The sequence below is a fragment of the Oncorhynchus kisutch genome, unplaced genomic scaffold, assembly GCF_002021735.2.
Source record: "Oncorhynchus kisutch isolate 150728-3 unplaced genomic scaffold, Okis_V2 Okis02a-Okis13b_hom, whole genome shotgun sequence".
Lineage (NCBI taxonomy): Eukaryota > Metazoa > Chordata > Actinopteri > Salmoniformes > Salmonidae > Oncorhynchus > Oncorhynchus kisutch.
In genome coordinates this window covers 12,201,046-12,220,656 of record NW_022261979.1, presented here as the reverse complement: position 1 = coordinate 12,220,656, position 19,611 = coordinate 12,201,046, and the positions used below count along the sequence as shown (strand labels likewise).

The window sequence follows — 19,611 nt, the reverse complement described above, 5'->3', positions numbered from 1 at the left end:
AGAATATAGTCCTAGACTATCATCAAGAGGATGAATGAAAATGAGTTATAAATGTGTGTTTGTTTTTATTTCACCTTTATTTAACCAGGTAGGCTAGTTGAGAACACCTTTATTTAACCAGGTAGGCTAGTTGAGAACACCTTTATTTAACCAGGTAGGCTAGTTGAGAACACCTTTATTTAACCAGGTAGGCTAGTTGAGAACACCTTTATTTAACCAGGTAGGCTAGTTGAGAACACCTTTATTTAACCAGGTAGGCTAGTTGAGAACAAGTTCTCATTTACAACTGCAACCTGGCCAAGATAATGCAAAGCAATTCGACACATACAACAACACAGAGTTACACATGGAATAAACAACAACACAGAGTTACACATGGAATAAACAACAACACAGAGTTACACATGGAATAAACAAAACATACAGTCAATAATACAGTAGAACAAAATAAAGTAAAAAGTTTATATACAGTGAGGGCAAATGAGATAAGATAAGGGAGTTAAGGCAATAAATAGGCCATGGTGGCGAAGTAATTACAATATAGCAATTAAACATTGGAATGGTAGATATGCAGAAGATGAATGTGCAAGTAGAGATACTGGGGTGCAAAGGAGCAAGATGAATAAATAAATAACAGTTTATTATTTAACAGGAGAGGTCGAACCAAAATGTGCTGTTAAAATGAGATATATTTAAAATAAAAGCAATGCAATAGAGAAACCCTGCCATGCATCTCTAACCTCTAGGGTTAGGTTACTCTTGGCGGGTCTCCAGTTGTGAATGGGATGCGGAAGCCCCGCCTGTTTCGGGATATGACGCGAACCAATGAAAAAGCCCAGTGCGATATGGAAGAACGTCATATCGTCATCAGACGCCGTAGGGTTGGAATGCCTCTGTGTGAGATCCAGAACAACTCACCAAACATTTTTTTACAATTGGGATATGTTACGGATATGTTTCTTTAAAATGTTCCAAAAAATGTATAACAATAATTTCCCGACGCTTCAAAAGACTGAGTTGTCTTTCCTTGGACTAGGAGAGTAAATCAGAGAGAAAGAGTGTTGTGAATGCTGCTAAATCGAATTGCTTTCAACTTATTTATTGAATTGCAGAAATTCATATGGCGAGATAGAAGGCGAGATAGAAGGCGAGATAGAAGACATTATGTTATATCGTTCGTTTGGACCATGGAGTAGTCCAACGCGGACCGTTATAATGTGAGTCCTGAATCTCTGGATGTTTGGGCAAGCTAGCCAAGTTGGCTACATTCTTATCACCCTGTGTAGCTGGCTAGAAAATTGTGATTGTGTGCTGCTGGAGCGTTAGGCTACAAAGCAAGAAAGTGTCAGTGAAAATACCTGCTTCTTTTTCATACAGGCAGATGAAACACTGAAGATGAATCCGCTAATAGCATAAAGAAATGTAAGGTCCGGGTGCATTTTCAATCCCTAACTTACCAGGAAGGTAGTCTACTCTTAAGTGCTGGAAGATAGCCACTGTTCGCCATAACTATTAACAAGGGGATAAGTAAATGATCATTATAAATCGCCCACATGCGCTGGATCAATCGTCGGCTTGGGGAAAGGAATCAGAAGGTGGTGGACGTGTTGAGCGCTAAACCCTTCCTGGCTGGGGGAAGATGGCGCAGCCGTTCAATTGGAAGTAGTGGCGAGAGGAGTGAAACTTCATCGGGGCTCGTTGGATTTACTAGACATCTCGACCCTGATCGAAGGACACATGCAGGCCAAAAAACGGTACTTAATTCTGTTCTCCGCCGGTGCGTGTCTCATTCTGTTGTTGTACTTTGGAGGGATGCAAACCCCGCTATCCAAAAGCAACAACCGGCGTGATGACCGCAGCCTCGATGGACACCACGGGAGTCCCCAGTGGCACCACTTCTCGGGGTCTCTACAACCGTTCAGCCCCTGGGACCAAATGGAGACCGAGGAGTACAACGTTCACATATCGCCACGACAGAAGAGGGATGTCATTTCGGGAGTTTATAACGGGAAACGTTGCCGGATGGACTCCTGCTTTGATTTTTCCTTGTGCAAAACCAACGGATTTAAAGTTTACGTTTACCCGCAACAGAAAGGAGAGAAGATGTCCGAGAGTTATCAGAATATTTTATCTTCCATTGAGGCTTCCAGGTTCTATACGTCTGACCCGGGACAGGCTTGTCTATTTGTCCTGAGTTTGGACACTCTAGACAGGGACATTCTGTCTCCGCAGTATGTTCACAACCTCAGAACTAAAGTCCAGAACTTGCATCTGTGGAATAACGGAAAGAATCACCTCATCTTTAACCTCTATTCGGGGACTTGGCCCGACTACACGGAAGATCTGGGCTTCGACTTTGGACAGGCCATGCTAGCCAAGGCAAGCATCGGCACAGAGAACTTCAGACCCAATTTCGATGTCTCCATCCCTCTTTTTGGGAAAGACCACCCCAGCGCCGAAGGGGAGAGGGGCTATTTAAAATACAACTCTATCCCACCGTACAGGAAATACGTGCTTGTGTTCAAAGGGAAACGATACCTCACTGGAATCGGATCAGACACGAGGAATGCATTATATCACGTCCATAACTCTGAGGACGTGGTGCTGCTCACCACGTGTAAACACGGGAAAGACTGGCAGAAGCACAAGGATGCCCGCTGTGACCTCGACAACGCCGAATATGACAAGTAAGTACATGACTATTGTCATGGTCCTGTATAGAGAGAGGTCTGTTGTCGTTTTAGATTTTTTTCCAGGTACTTGTGAGGGTGGCAGTGTGACATCACTCACCAGCCTTGATGTGTGGCTGGCGTGGGACACATCAATGGATCAGTGTTGTCTGAGTTTGTTCGGACCCAAGGGAATTCATTAACTCAGTCGATATTGAAACAAACCTCATTAATAGAATGGAATAACAGTGATGCTGCACAGTGTGTTTATAGCAGTGATACTGCCCAGTGTGTTTATAGCAGTGATACTGCCCAGTGTGTTTATAACAGTGGTACTGCCCAGTGTGTTTATAACAGTGGTACTGCCCAGTGTGTTTATAACAGTGGTACTGCCCAGTGTGTTTATAACAGTGATACTGCCCAGTGTGTTTATAACAGTGATACTGCCCAGTGTGTTTATAACAGTGGTACTGCCCAGTGTGTTTATAACAGTGGTACTGCCCAGTGTGTTTATAACAGTGGTACTGCCCAGTGTGTTTATAACAGTGGTACTGCCCCGTGTGTTTATAACAGTGGTACTGCCCAGTGTGTTTATAACAGTGATACTGCCCAGTGTGTTTATAACAGTGATACTGCCCAGTGTGTTTATAACAGTGATACTGCCCAGTGTGTTTATAACAGTGGTACTGCCCAGTGTGTTTATAACAGTGGTACTGCCCAGTGTGTTTATAAGTGTGTTTATAACAGTGTGTTTATAGCAGTGGTACTGCCCAGTGTGTTTATAACAGTGATACTGCCCAGTGTGTTTATAGCAGTGGTACTGCCCAGTGTGTTTATAACAGTGGTACTGCCCAGTGTGTTTATAAGTGGTACTGCCCAGTGTGTTTATAACAGTGATACTGCCCAGTGTGTTTATAGCAGTGGTACTGCCCAGTGTGTTTATAACAGTGATACTGCCCAGTGTGTTTATAACAGTGTGTTTATAAGTGGTACTGCCCAGTGTGATTATAGCAGTGATACTGCCCAGTGTGTTTAAAACAGTGGTACTGCCCAGTGTGTTTATAACAGTGTGTTTAGAAGTGGTACTGCCCAGTGTGTTTATAACAGTGATACTGCCCAGTGTGTTTATAGCAGTGATACTGCCCAGTGTGTTTATAGCAGTGATACTGCCCAGTGTGTTTATAGCAGTGGTACTGCCCAGTGTGTTTATAGCAGTGATACTGCCCAGTGTGTCTATAACAGTGATACTGCCCAGTGTGTCTATAACAGTGGTACTACCCAGTGTGTTTATAACAGTGATACTGCCCAGTGTGTTTATAGCAGTGGTACTGCCTAGCGTTTCTATAACAGTGATACTGCCCAGTGTGTTTATAGCAGTGGTACTGCCCAGTGTGTTTATAACAGTGGTACTGCCCAGTGTGTTTAACAGTGGTACTGCCCAGTGTGTTTATAACAGTGTGTCTATAACAGTGGTACTGCCCAGTGTGTTTATAACAGTGGTACTGCCCAGCGTTTCTATAACAGTGATACTGCCCAGTGTGTTTATAGCAGTGGTACTGCCCAGTGTGTTTATAACAGTGGTACTGCCCAGTGTGTTTATAACAGTGTGTTTATAACAGTGTGTTTATAAGTGGTACTGCCCAGTGTGTTTATAACAGTGGTACTGCCCAGTGTGTTTATAAGTGGTACTGCCCAGTGTGTTTATAGCAGTGGTACTGCCCAGTGTGTTTATAGCAGTGGTACTGCCCAGTGTGTTTATAGCAGTGGTACTGCCCAGTGTGTTTATAGCAGTGGTACTGCCCAGTGTGTTTATAGCAGTGATACTGCCCAGTGTGTTTATAGCAGTGGTACTGCCCAGTGTGTTTATAGCAGTGATACTGCCCAGTGTGTTTATAGCAGTGGTACTGCCCAGTGTGTTTATAGCAGTGGTACTGCCCAGTGTGTTTATAACAGTGATACTGCCCAGTGTGTTTATAACAGTGATACTGCCCAGTGTGTTTATAACAGTGATACTGCCCAGTGTGTTTATAACAGTGATACTGCCCAGTGTGTTTATAGCAGTGATACTGCCCAGTGTGTTTATAGCAGTGGTACTGCCCAGTGTGTTTATAAGTGGTACTGCCCAGTGTGTTTATAGCAGTGGTACTGCCCAGTGTGTTTATAGCAGTGATACAGCCCAGGGTGTTTATAACAGTGGTACTGCCCAGTGTGTTTATAACAGTGGTACTGCCCAGTGTGTTTATAGCAGTGGTACTGCCCAGTGTGTTTATAACAGTGGTACTGCCCAGTGTGTTTATAACAGTGGTACTGCCCAGTGTGTTTATAACAGTGGTACTGCCCAGTGTGTTTATAGCAGTGGTACTGCCCAGTGTGTTTATAGCAGTGGTACTGCCCAGTGTGTTTATAACAGTGGTACTGCCCAGTGTGTTTATAGCAGTGATACTGCCCAGTGTGTTTGTTTTATACCGGTGAGACTCTCCCTGTTTGTTTCAGGTCGTATTGACAAGAACAATGTAGTGTTGAAACCATTGAAAGCCAGTTGAAGGCCCACCACTCTGAAACCATTGAAAGCCAGTTGAAGGCCCACCACTCTGAAACCATTGAAAGCCAGTTGAAGGCCCACCACTCTGAAACCATTGAAAGCCAGTTGAAGGCCCACCACTCTGAAACCATTGAAAGCCAGTTGAATCTTTTCATCCAAGTTTGTCCTTCCTTTTTAATTGAACCAGATGGGTCTAATCTCCAGTCAACGTCTAGAATTACCACTGCTGGTCTGATGGTGCTGCTAATATCAGTCACAGTCTACGATCAGTCACAGGCTACGATCAGGCAGCCAGTCACAGTCAGTCAGTCACAGTCTGTCAGCCAGACAGTCCAGTATCAGTCAGTCAGTCAGTCACAGACAGTCCAGTATCAGTCAGTTTATCAGTCAGTCAGTCACAGAGCTACTGCATATTGTTCCTGCTGCTCTGAGGTCAAACCCTTCTGAATGACCATGTTCAGGAAGCCCAGGTCCCTTCCCTGGCATTAAAACCGTCTGAATAAACTGACCCGGTCTCTGTTTAGTCAGTGGGCTCCCTGTCCTCCAGACCCTACAGTACTGTTGTTACTCTGACTGTGGCTCAGCTGGCACACGTTCATCAGGGCACAACGTTTCGAAACCTCTCCACTTTAAAACAAAACAAGCTCTTCTCATTGGACATGTCCTCTTAGTCTGTTTTGAGTCTTGTATTCATTGCGTTTTATGCCTAATGAACTCAACCCTGCCCTGTATGTTGGACTGTGGCTCATTGATGGGTTAGTGGGGTAGTCTGGGTACATTGCCCCGGTGACAGCAGGGAAAGCCTACCTCCCACTGTTGACTCAGTCACTTCCCAGCAGCAGGACCCCACTCTGTAGCTTGCATCTCAATTGGCTCCCTATTCCCTAGTTAGTGCACTAGTTTTGACCAGGGCTGATAGGTCTCTGGCCAAAAGTAGTACACTATATAGGGAGCCATTTGGGATGCAGACAATGGCCCCTGGAATGTGTCCTGTTTAAACTTCCTGACTCTGGGTCTTTCATCAGTAACTAGGGGCCAGGCCTGTTTTCTTTAATCAGTAACTAGGTACGGGCCTGTTTTCTTTAATCAGTAACTAAGGTACGGGCCTGTTTACTTTCATCAGTAACTAAGGTACGGGCCTGTTTACTTTCATCAGTAACTAAGGTACGGGCCTGTTGTCTTTCATCAGTAACTAAGGTACGGGCCTGTTTACTTTCATCAGTAACTAAGGTACAGGCCTGTTTACGTTCATCAGTAACTAAGGTACGGGCCTGTTTACGTTCATCAGTAACTAGGGGCCAGGCCTGTTTTCTTTCATCAGTAACTAAGGTACGGGCCAGGCCTGTTTACTTTCATCAGTAACTAAGGTACGGGCCTGTTTACTTTCATCAGTAACTAAGGTACGGGCCTGTTTACTTTCATCAGTAACTAAGGTACGGGCCAGGCCTGTTTACTTTCATCAGTAACTAAGGTACGGGCCTGTTTAATTTCATCAGTAACTAAGGTACGGGCCTGTTTACTTTCATCAGTAACTAAGGTACGGGCCGGGCCTGTTTTCTTTCATCAGTAACTAAGGTACGGGCCTGTTTACTTTCATCAGTAACTAAGGTAAGGGCCTGTTTACTTTCATCAGTAACTAGGGGCCAGGCCTGTTTTCTTTCATCAGTAACTAAGGTACGGCCCAGGCCTGTTTACTTTCATCAGTAACTAGGGGCCAGGCCTGTTTACTTTCATCAGTAACTAAGGTACGGGCCTGTTTACTTTCATCAGTAACTAGGGTACGGGCCTGTTTACTTTCATCAGTAACTAAGGTACGGGCCAGGCCTGTTGTCTTTCATCAGTAACTAAGGTACGGGCCTGTTTACTTTCATCAGTAACTAAGGTATGGGCCTGTTTACTTTCATCAGTAACTAGGGGCCGGGCCTGTTTACTTTCATCAGTAACTAGGGGCCAGGCCTGTTTACTTTCATCAGTAACTAGGGGCCAGGCCTGTTTACTTTCATCAGTAACTAAGGTACGGGCCTGTTTACTTTCATCAGTAACTAAGGTACGGGCCTGTTTACTTTCATCAGTAACTAAGGTACGGGCCTGTTTACTTTCATCAGTAACTAAGGTACGGGCCTGTTGTCTTTCATCAGTAACTAAGGTACGGGCCTGTTTACTTTCATCAGTAACTAGGGGCCGGGCCTGTTTACTTTCATCAGTAACTAGGGGCCAGGCCTGTTGACTTTCATCAGTAACTAGGGGCCGGGCCTGTTGTCTTTCATCAGTAACTAGGGGCCGGGCCTGTTTACTTTCATCAGTAACTAAGGTACGGGCCTGTTTACTTTCATCAGTAACTAGGGGCCAGGCTTGGGGAACCCGAACATTTCTTTAAGCTGAGACATTTCCGGTCCCGTCTTGCCGGACTGAGATCATAACGTGGTGTCAGAAGTCCTTCAACCTCGTCAAATATAAAACACCACAGATTTTTATTTCACACCAACTAATAATGTTCCTTGAGTTTTGTCAGAGTTTTTTTAGAGTGACAACGTAACTAACTGCCAACTGCTCTCATGTCTCTTCATTGAGCAGAGCCGTTGCTATGGATACTCAGAGCGCCATGAGCAGAGTGCATGCAGAGCGAGCTGCGCAGGGAGCGAGTCACAGACTGACAGAAGGAACTTATTTCGGACAGGGCCGGGGGTTTAAATTTGGCAGAAGCAATCGAGCCTGGATAGTGTAGGGCTTTGAACGTCACGGGCATGGGTAGGATTTGGGCTTAAAACACATGCAGGGCTCTAGTGTGGCTGTTACGGTGTGGGGCTGTTTCTGTGTGGTGTGGGGCTGTGTGTGTGGTGTGGGGCTGTGTGTGTGGTGTGGGGCTGTGTGTGTGGTGTGGGGCTGTGTGTGTGGTGTGGGGCTGTGTGTGTGGTGTGGGGCTGTGTGTGTGGTGTGGGGCTGTGTGTGTGTGTGTGTGTGTGTGGTGTGGGGCTGTGTGTGTGTGTGTGTGTGTGGTGTGGGGCTGTGTGTGTGTGTGTGTGGTGTGGGGCTGTGTGTGTGGTGTGGGGCTGTGTGTGTGGTGTGGGGCTGTTTCTGTGTGGTGTGGGGCTGTGTGTGTGTGGTGTGGGGCTGTGTGTGTGGTGTGGGGCTGTGTGTGTGTGGTGTGGGGCTGTGTGTGTGTGGTGTGGGGCTGTGTGACCCCCACTATCAACCCTTCCTTCACAGGAAGGAACGTTGTCTGCCCTTTATGGATCAGCTGAGGACCTACTATAACTTCTGTCCACACAGATGAGCCGACAACAAGAACACCTACCCTGTAGACACTGGCCCACGTACACTACCAGTCATAAGTTTGGACACACCGACTCATTCAAGGGGTTTTCTATATTTTTTTAACTATTTTCTACATTGTAGAATAATAGTGAAGACATCAACACTATGAAATAACACATATGGAATCATGTAGTAACCAAAGAAGTTTTGAGATTCTTCAAAGTAGCCACCCTTTGGCCTTGACAGGTTTGCACACTCTTGGCATTCTCTCAACCAGCTTCATGAGGTAGTCACCTGGAATGTATCTCAATTAACAGGTGTGCCTTGTTAAAAGTTCATTTGAATAAATTTCTTTCCGTCTTAATGAGTTTGAGCCAATCAGTTGTTTTTGCGACTAGGTAGGGGTGGTATACAGAAGATAGCCCTATTTGGTAAAAGACCAAGTCCATATTATGGAAAGATGCATCGACCTGTCAACTGTTTCCAGGGAAACTAAGATGCATCGACCTGTCATCTGTTTCCAGGACAGCTAAGATGCATCGACCTGTCAACTGTTTCCAGGGAAACTAAGATGCATCGAGCTGTCAACTGTTTCCAGGGAAACTAAGATGCATCGACCTGTCAACTGTTTCCGGGGAAACTAAGATGCATCGACCTGTCAAATGTTGCCAGGCAGCTAAGATGCATCGAACTGTCAACTGTTTCCGGGGAAACTAAGATGATGAAGAGGAGTCAAACCCTAACAAAGGAACATCACTTATATATTGATAATAGTCACCTTGTCCTAGAGATATATTGATAATAGTCACCTTGTCCTAGAGATATATTGATAATAGTCACCTTGTCCTAGAGATATATTGATAATAGTCACCTTGTCCTAGAGATATATTGATAATAGTCACCTTGTCCTAGAGATATATTGATAATAGTCACCTTGTCCTAGAGATATATTGATAATAGTCACCTTGTCCTAGAGATATATTGATAATAGTCACCTTGTCCTAGAGATATATTGATAATAGTCACCTTGTCCTAGAGATATATTGATAATAGTCACCTTGTCCTAGAGATATATTGATAATAGTCACCTTGTCCTAGAGATATATTGATAATAGTCACCTTGTCCTAGAGATATATTGATAATAGTCACCTTGTCCTAGAGATATATTGATAATAGTCACCTTGTCCTAGAGATATATTGATAATAGTCACCTTGTCCTAGAGATATATTGATAATAGTCACCTTGTCCTAGAGATATATTGATAATAGTCACCTTGTCCTAGAGATATATTGATAATAGTCACCTTGTCCTAGAGATATATTGATAATAGTCACCTTGTCCTAGAGATATATTGATAATAGTCACCTTGTCCTAGAGATATATTGATAATAGTCACCTTGTCCTAGAGATATATTGATAATAGTCACCTTGTCCTAGAGATATATTGATAATAGTCACCTTGTCCTAGAGAGATTGACATGGTAATTAAAACGTCACACCGGGGTAAACTACAACAAACACAGCCCTTATTTGAACTGTTTCTAAAATCCCCTATAAGGGGGACAAATGAATGGTGAGAGAAACGATTGGAACCATTTCCCTGTTTTGAGCCGCTAGGTTTTATGGGTATTATGACACCACCTCCACAGGTGGGGCTCTATACCTCCAGTACCCTGCTGAAGTGAAGTCCTCTCAGCCAGAGGCTCTCCATTGGGATAAATACAGAGCTGGTACAGATACTGCATGACTCCATCTGAAAATGCTGCTAGCGTTCACGTTGAACAATTTTTTAAAACGTTTTTTTGTTGTTGAATGTTACCCCCTTTTTCTCCCCAATTTCATGGTATCCAATTGTTGTTGTGTAGTAGCTACTATCTTGTCTCATCGCTACAACTCCCGTACGGGCTCGGGAGAGACGAAGGTCGAAGGTCATGCGTCCTCCGATACACAACCCAACCAAGCCGCACTGCTTCTTAACACAGCATCCAACCCGGAAGCCAGCCGCACCAATGTGTCGGAGGAAACACCGTGCACCTGGCAACCTTGGTTAGCGCGCCCTGCCCCCGGCCTGCCACAGGAGTCGCTGGTGCGCGATGAGACAAGGATATCCCTACCGGCCAAACCCTCCCTAACCCGGACGATGCTAGGCCAATTGTGCGTCACCCCATGGACCTCCCGGTTGCGACAGAGACTGGGCGCGAACCCAGAGTCTCTGGTGGCACAGCTGGCGCTGCAGTACAGGGCCCTTAACCACTGCGCCGCCCGGGAGGCCCATTGAACAATTTTTTTATTACATTTCTCTTTATTTTCCAGTCTGTAGTCTTTTATCTGATGCTTTCTACATGTTTATTTATAGCTTGTACCATTTCTGTATCCATACAAATTGGTAGAATGTTATTTCTTGGTTCTGGGAAGTTGTAAGCCTATGTGATGCACCTGGGCTTTGGTTTATACACGCCTGGTCATATTACCTGTCTAATCACTTTAAAGTTCCCCCAATCCTCTGTAAGATGTTTTTCCAATGGGGATCCTTAAAGCTGGCTCGGGTTAGCGTGTCCTATCTGAAGTCCAAGCCGTTAGCTCTGTGTGGACACAGACAGCAGACCTGGAAGTGCTTCAATAGATGAAAGGGTTTTTTATGTTTCCACTGATACTTCCTCTTCGCCAGGAGGGACTACTATTTAGTCTTCGGCTTATTGTAGGCTTATATGTGTTCAGTATAGCTAGGCCCAGAGCTGTAGCTAGGCCCAGAGCTGTAGCTAGGCCCAGATATGAAGCTGTGTTCAGTATAGCTAGGCCCAGATCTGAGGCCATGTAGCTAGGCCCAGATCTGAGGCTATGTTCTGTATAGCTAGGCCCAGATCTGAGGCTATGTTCTGTATAGCTAGGCCCAGATCTGAGGCTATGTTCTGTATAGCTAGGCCCAGATCTGAGGCTATGTTCTGTATAGCTAGGCCCAGATCTGAGGCTATGTTCTGTATAGCTAGGCCCAGATCTGAGGCTATGTTCAGTATAGCTAGGCCCAGATCTGAGGCCATGTAGCTAGGCCCAGATCTGAGGCTATGTTCTGTATAGCTAGGCCCAGATCTGAGGCTATGTTCAGTATAGCTAGGCCCAGATCTGAGGCCATGTAGCTAGGCCCAGATCTGAGGCTATGTTCAGTATAGCTAGGCCCAGATCTGTAGCTATGTTCAGTATAGCTAGGCCCAGAGCTGAGGCTATGTTCAGTATAGCTAGGCCCAGAGCTATATTCAGTATAGCTAGGCCCAGAGCTGAGGCTATGTTCAGTATAGCTAGGCCCAGATCTGTAGCTATGTTCAGTATAGCTAGGCCCAGAGCTATGTTCAGTATAGCTAGGCCCAGATCTGAGGCTATGTTCAGTATAGCTAGGCCCAGAGCTATGTTCAGTATAGCTAGGCCCAGAGCTGAGGCTATGTTCAGTATAGCTAGGCCCAGAGCTGAGGCTATGTTCAGTATAGCTAGGCCCAGAGCTATGTTCAGTATAGCCTCAGCTCTGGGCCTAGCTATGTTCAGTATAGCCTCAGCTCTGGGCCTAGCTATGTTCAGTATAGCCTCAGCTCTGGGCCTAGCTATGTTCAGTATAGCTAGGCCCAGAGCTATGTTCAGTATAGCTAGGCCCAGATCTGAGGCTATGTTCAGTATAGCTAGGCCCAGATCTGAGGCTATGTTCAGTATAGCTAGGCCCAGATCTGAGGCTATGTTCAGTATAGCTAGGCCCAGATCTGAGGCTATGTTCAGTATAGCTAGGCCCAGAGCTGAGGCTATGTTCAGTATAGCTAGGCCCAGAGCTATGTTCAGTATAGCTAGGCCCAGAGCTATGTTCAGTATAGCTAGGCCCAGAGCTATGTTCAGTATAGCTAGGCCCAGAGCTATGTTCAGTATAGCTAGGCCCAGAGCTATGTTCAGTATAGCTAGGCCCAGAGCTATGTTCAGTATAGCTAGGCCCAGAGCTATGTTCAGTATAGCTAGGCCCAGAGCTATGTTCAGTATAGCTAGGCCCAGAGCTCTGTTCAGTATAGCTAGGCCCAGAGCTATGTTCAGTATAGCTAGGCCCAGAGCTATGTTCAGTATAGCTAGGCCCAGAGCTATGTTCAGTATAGCTAGGCCCAGAGCTATGTTCAGTATAGCTAGGCCCAGAGCTATGTTCAGTATAGCTAGGCCCAGAGCTGAACAACAGAATAATGGTTGGTCACCATGTTCACGCTGCGTTGAAGAGGCCATAACAGAGAAATGATTGATCAGAAAATACTTCTATGACTAAATATACCAGCAGCCTACAACCTTGGAGCGACTAGCAGGAAATAACCTTCATGACAACATACACCTGTTTATTATTCCCGTGTGGCCCATGCAGCATCTATCAAATGCATACTGAATGTCAACACAACACATATCCACAGGCTTCATATTACTGTGTGTTTAAAAACATTTTTGATCAGGCATTATTACAAAGAAACACAGATTCAGAGACCTAATGAGACAGGCCCGATGAGTGTCCTGAGACGGCACCCTATTCCCTATATAGGGGACTTATTGACCCTAGTCAAAATAGTGCACTAAAAAGGGGACTAGGATGCCATTCGGGACACAACCGTGGTTTACTTGCTAGAGACTGGGTCAGATGGAGAGAGAGGACAGTCTGGTTTACTAGCTAGAGACTGGGTCAGATGGAGAGAGAGAGAGAGGGCAGTCTGGTTAACTAGCTAGAGACTGGTCAGATGGAGAGAGAGAGAGGGCAGTCTGGTTTACTAGCTAGAGACTGGAGCAGATGGAGAGAGAGGACAGTCAGGTTTACTAGCTAGAGACTGGGTCAGATGGAGAGAGAGAGAGAGAGAGGGCAGTCTGGTTTACTAGCTAGAGACTGGGTCAGATGGAGAGAGAGAGGGCAGTCTGGTTTACTAGCTAGAGACTGGGTCAGATGGAGAGAGAGAGGGCAGTCTGGTTTACTAGCTAGAGACTGGGTCAGATGGAGAGAGAGAGAGAGGGCAGTCTGGTTTACTAGCTAGAGACTGGGTCAGATGGAGCGAGAGGGCAGTCTGGTTTACTAGCTAGAGACTGGGTCAGATGGAGAGAGAGAGAGAGGGCAGTCTGGTTTACTAGCTAGAGACTGGGTCAGATGGAGCGAGAGGGCAGTCTGGTTTACTAGCTAGAGACTGGGTCAGATAGAGAGAGAGAGGGCAGTCTGGTTTACTAGCTAGAGACTGGGTCAGATGGAGAGAGAGAGAGAGGGCAGTCTGGTTTACTAGCTAGAGACTGGGTCAGATGGAGAGAGAGAGGGCAGTCTGGTTTACTAGGTAGAGACTGGGTCAGATGGAGAGAGGGCAGTCTGGTTTACTAGCTAGAGACTGGGTCAAATGGAGAGAGAGGACAGTCTGGTTTACTAGCTAGAGACTGGTCAGATGGAGAGAGAGAGGGCAGTCTGGTTTACTAGCTAGAGACTGGGTCAGATGGAGAGAGAGAGAGGGCAGTCTGGTTTACGAGCTAGAGACTGGTCAGATGGAGAGAGAGAGAGGGCAGTCTGGTTTACTAGCTAGAGACTGGGTCAGATGGAGAGAGAGAGGGCAGTCTGGTTTACTAGCTAGAGACTGGTCAGATGGAGAGAGAGAGAGGGCAGTCTGGTTTACTAGCTAGAGACTGGGTCAGTTGGAGAGAGAGAGAGGGCAGTCTGGTTTACTAGCTAGAGACTGGGTCAGATGGAGAGAGAGAGGGCAGTCTGGTTTACTAGCTAGAGACTGGGTCAGATGGAGAGAGAGAGGGCAGTCTGGTTTACTAGCTAGAGACTGGGTCAGATGGAGAGAGAGAGGGCAGTCTGGTTTACTAGCTAGAGACTGGGTCAGATGGAGAGAGAGAGGGCAGTCTGGTTTACTAGCTAGAGACTGGGTCAGATGGAGAGAGAGAGAGAGAGAGAGAGAGAGAGAGAGAGAGAGAGAGAGAGAGGGCAGTCTGGTTTACTAGCTAGAGACTGGGTCAGATGGAGAGAGAGAGAGAGAGAGAGAGGGCAGTCTGGTTTACTAGCTAGAGACTGGGTCAGATGGAGAGAGAGAGGGCAGTCTGGTTTACTAGCTAGAGACTGGGTCAGATGGAGAGAGAGAGGGCAGTCTGGATTACTAGCTAGAGACTGGGTCAGATGGAGAGAAAGAGAGAGGGCAGTCTGGTTTACTAGCTAGAGACTGGGTCATATGGAGAGAGAGAGGGCAGTCTGGTTTACTAGCTAGAGACTGGGTCAGATGGAGAGAGAGAGAGGGCAGTCTGGTTTACTAGCTAGAGACTGGTCAGATGGAGAGAGAGAGGGCAGTCTGGTTTAATAGCTAGAGACTGGTCAGATGGAGAGAGAGAGAGGGCAGTCTGGTTTACTAGCTAGAGACTGGGTCAGTTGGAGAGAGAGAGAGGGCAGTCTGGTTTACTAGCTAGAGACTGGGTCAGATGGAGAGAGAGAGGGCAGTCTGGTTTACTAGCTAGAGACTGGGTCAGATGGAGAGAGAGAGGGCAGTCTGGTTTACTAGCTAGAGACTGGGTCAGATGGAGAGAGAGAGGGCAGTCTGGTTTACTAGCTAGAGACTGGGTCAGATGGAGAGAGAGAGAGAGGGCAGTCTGGTTTACTAGCTAGAGACTGGGTCAGATGGAGCGAGAGGGCAGTCTTGTTTACTAGCTAGAGACTGGGTCAGATGGAGAGAGAGAGGGCAGTCTGGTTTACTAGCTAGAGACTGGGTCAGATGGAGAGAGAGAGAGAGAGAGAGAGAGAGAGAGAGAGGGCAGTCTGGTTTACTAGCTAGAGACTGGGTCAGATGGAGAGAGAGAGGGCAGTCTGGTTTACTAGTTAGAGACTGGGTCAGATGGAGAGAGAGAGAGGGCAGTCTGGTTTACTAGCTAGAGACTGGGTCAGATGGAGAGAGAGAGGGCAGTCTGGTTTACTAGCTAGAGACTGGGTCAGATGGAGAGAGAGAGGGCAGTCTGGTTTACTAGCTAGAGACTGGGTCAGATGGAGAGAGAGAGGGCAGTCTGGTTTACTAGCTAGAGACTGGGTCAGATGGAGAGAGAGAGAGAGGGCAGTCTGGTTTACTAGCTAGAGACTGGGTCAGATGGAGCGAGAGGGCAGTCTGGTTTACTAGCTAGAGACTGGGTCAGATGGAGAGAGAGGGCAGTCTGGTTTACTAGCTAGAGACTGGGTCAGATGGAGAGAGAGAGGACAGTCTGGTTTACTAGCTAGAGACTGGGTCAGATGGAGAGAGAGAGAGGCCATTCTGGTTTACTAGCTAGAGACTGGGTCAGATGGAGAGAGAGAGGGCAGTCTGGTTTACTAGCTAGAGACTGGGTCAGATGGAGAGAGAGAGGGCAGTCTGGTTTACTAGCTAGAGACTGGGTCAGATGGAGAGAGAGAGGGCAGTCTGGTTTACTAGCTAGAGACTGGGTCAGATGGAGAGAGAGAGAGAGGGCAGTCTGGTTTACTAGCTAGAGACTGGGTCAGATGGAGCGAGAGGGCAGTCTGGTTTACTAGCTAGAGACTGGGTCAGATGGAGCGAGAGGGCAGTCTGGTTTACTAGCTAGAGACTGGGTCAGATGGAGAGAGAGAGAGAGAGAGAGGGCAGTCTGCTTTACTAGCTAGAGACTGGGTCAGATGGAGAGAGAGAGGACAGTCTGGTTTACTAGCTAGAGACTGGGTCAGATGGAGAGAGAGAGAGGCCATTCTGGTTTACTAGCTAGAGACTGGGTCAGATGGAGAGAGAGAGGACAGTCTGGTTTACTAGCTAGAGACTGGGTCAGATGGAGAGAGAGAGAGGCCATTCTGGTTTACTAGCTAGAGACTGGGTCAGATGGAGAGAGAGAGAGAGGGCAGTCTGGTTTACTAGCTAGAGACTGGGTCAGATGGAGAGAGAGAGAGAGGGCAGTCTGGTTTACTAGCTAGAGACTGGGTCAGATGGAGAGAGAGAGGACAGTCTGGTTTACTAGCTAGAGACTGGGTCAGATGGAGAGAGAGAGGACAGTCTGGTTTACCAGCTAGAGACTGGGTCAGATGGAGAGAGAGAGAGGGCAGTCTGGTTTAACCAGGCGGAAGCCATGTTGTTTCTCCCTCACAGTGGCCCATTGTGGGACATATCCTGCTTTCCTCTCTCTCTGTCGATAAGGAAGTTATTGCCATCCTGCAGGGGTTCATCCTCTGATATTAATACCATATTAGAACTTAGTAATAACCATAAAATAAGTTATTATAATTGTTATTTATTATTATTTATTTATTATTATTATTATTATTATTATTATGGTTATTATTATTGTAATTGTTATTTATAATTATTTATAATTATTTATAATTATAATAATAATAATTATTGTAATAGTTATTTATTTTGTATTGTTATTATTTATAATTATTATGGTTATTATTATTGTACTTGTTATTTATTATTATTTATTATTATTATTATTATTATTATTATGGTTATTATTATTATTATTATTGTTATTATTATTATTTATTATTATGGTTATTATTATTATTATTGTTATTGTTATTATTATTATTATTATTATTATTATTATTGTAATTGTTATTTATTATTTTTATTGTTATTATTATTATTATTATTGTTATTATTATTATTTATTATTATGGTTATTATTATTATTATTATTATGGTTATTATTATTGTTATTGTTATTATTATTATTATTATTATTATTGTTGTTATTATTATTGTAATTGTTATTATTGTTATTATTATTATTATTATGGTTGTTATTATTATTATTGTTATTAGTATTATTATTATTATTGTTATTATTATTATTATTATTATTATTATTATTATTATTGTAATTGTTATTTATTATTTTTTATTGTTATTATTTATAATTATTATTATGGTTAATATTATTGTTTTTACTACTACTATTATTTGTTATTACTAGGCATACACTTGCCTTTTGAGAAATACTGAGAGGGATTCAGAAATGACTGTCTGCTTTAATACAAAAAACAACATCCTGAAGTAGAGAGACTTCATTCCCAGGAGGCTGTATGTGGTAATGAGAACCGTGGACTGACAGACTAGTGTAGCTGTCTACAGGGCTATAGAGACACACACACAACATTCCTCTGGGAGCATTGTATACACGATGCAGGGGATTGGTGGCTTTTGGGTTTCAAAAGTGCCCAGGATAAAAAGCATCTCATAGAGAGGACAGGGCTGTAGAGACTGTTCCTGGAACAGAACAGAGCACCTGTATCAGTCCTACAATAGAGAGGACAGGGCTGTAGAGACTGTTCCTGGAACAGAACAGAGCACCTGTATCAGTCCTACAATAGAGAGGACAGGACTGTAGAGACTGTTCCTGGAACAGAACACCTGTATCAGTCCTACAATAGAGGGGACAGGACTGTAGAGACTGTTCCTGGAACAGAACAGAACACCTGTATCAGTCCTACAATAGAGGGGACAGGACTGTAGAGACTGTTCCTGGAACAGAACAGAACACCTGTATCAGTCCTACAATAGAGAGGACAGGACTGTAGAGACTGTTCCTGGAACAGAACAGAACACCTGTATCAGTCCTACAATAGAGGGGACAGGACTGTAGAGACTGTTCCTGGAACAGAACAGAACACCTGTATCAGTCCTACAATAGAGAGGACAGGACTGTAGAGACTGTTCCTGGAACAGAACAGAACACCTGTATCAGTCCTACAATAGAGGGGACAGGACTGTAGAGACTGTTCCTGGAACAGAACACCTGTACCAGTCCTACAATAGAGGGGACAGGACTGTAGAGACTGTTCCTGGAACAGAACAGAACACCTGAGTCAATCCTACAATAGAGAGGACAGGGCTGTAGAGACTGTTCCTGGAACAGAACAGAACACCGGTATCAATCACATTTAGGATGGACATGAGCAGAAAATGAGTTCTCTGGGGACGTTTGTTGTCTACAATTAGAAAAGTATGTTTGATCTGAGCGCTCTCCTTTCATCCCTCTAGAACACAGTATCTCTCCTCATACAGAGACTGATGTTAGGAGACAGGCAGACAGGCAGACAGACAGGCTGACAGACAGACACAGACAGGCCGACAGGCAGGCAGACAGGCTGACAGACAGGCTGACAGACAGACAGGCCGACAGGCAGGCTGACAGACAGACAGGCCGACAGAAAGACAGGCTGACAGACAGGCCGACAGACAGACAGAGAGCCCTGACAGACAGACAGGCCGACAGACAGACAGAGAGCCCTGACAGACAGACAGGCTGACAGACAGGCCGACAGACAGACAGAGAGCCCTGACAGACAGACAGGCCGACAGACAGGCAGAGAGCCCTGACAGACAGACAGGCCGACAGACAGACAGAGAGCCCTGACAGACAGACAGGCCGACAGACAGGCAGACAGACAGGCCGACAGACAGACAGAGAGCCCTGACAGACAGACAGGCTGACAGACAGGCAGACAGACAGACACAGACAGGCCGACAGACAGGCTGACAGAAAGACAGGCTGACAGACAGGCCGACAGACAGACAGAGAGCCCTGACAGACAGACAGGCCGACAGACAGGCAGACAGAACGAGCCCTGACATTTCTCTGGTGAAGTGATGAGCATTGCATATATCCACCACATTTAGAGTTTCACATCCACGCTTCAAACAGCATGCTGGTTGGCTGACTGAGGCTGGGGAGGGGGGAGAAGCTAGGAAATGGTGAAAAATTTAGGTCAGATAAATGATCCTCTTTCTGACATTTATCTGATGCAGAATATCCCAAAGAAGCTCTCTCATTTGAGTGAGAGGTGAGAGAGGATGATGAATAGGTTTGTGACATATTCTATGTTATTACTGAGCCTATATGTCTATCTATGTTATTACTGAGCCTATATGTCTATCTATGTTGTTACTGAGCCTATATGTCTATCTATGTTATTACTGAGCCTATATGTCTATCTATGTTATTACTGAGCCTATATGTCTATCTATGTTATTACTGAGCCTATATGTCTATCTATGTTATTACTGAGCCTATATGTCTATCTATGTTATTACTGAGCCTATATGTCTGTCTATGTTATTACTGAGCCTATATGTCTATCTATGTTATTACTGAGCCTATATGTCTATCTATGTTATTACTGAGCCTA

General features: G+C 45.2%; 1 protein-coding gene across 2 annotated transcripts in view; it reads left to right on the top strand.

Moving 5' to 3' along the window:
• The first annotated feature begins 857 nt into the window (after positions 1–857).
• The window catches only part of LOC109882847 (exostosin-1a), a 92,671-nt gene continuing 73,917 nt past the window's right edge, over positions 858–19,611 (top strand). The window contains exons 1-2 of one of the 2 annotated variants that reach the window (XM_031811954.1): positions 858–1,217; positions 1,378–2,687. In XM_031811954.1, the coding sequence (XP_031667814.1) occupies positions 1,738–2,687 (950 nt within the window). In that variant the 5' untranslated portion in view covers positions 858–1,217; positions 1,378–1,737. Of the gene's footprint in view, positions 2,688–19,611 lie in introns of both variants that reach the window. The other variant, XM_031811953.1, reaches the window with a different exon arrangement.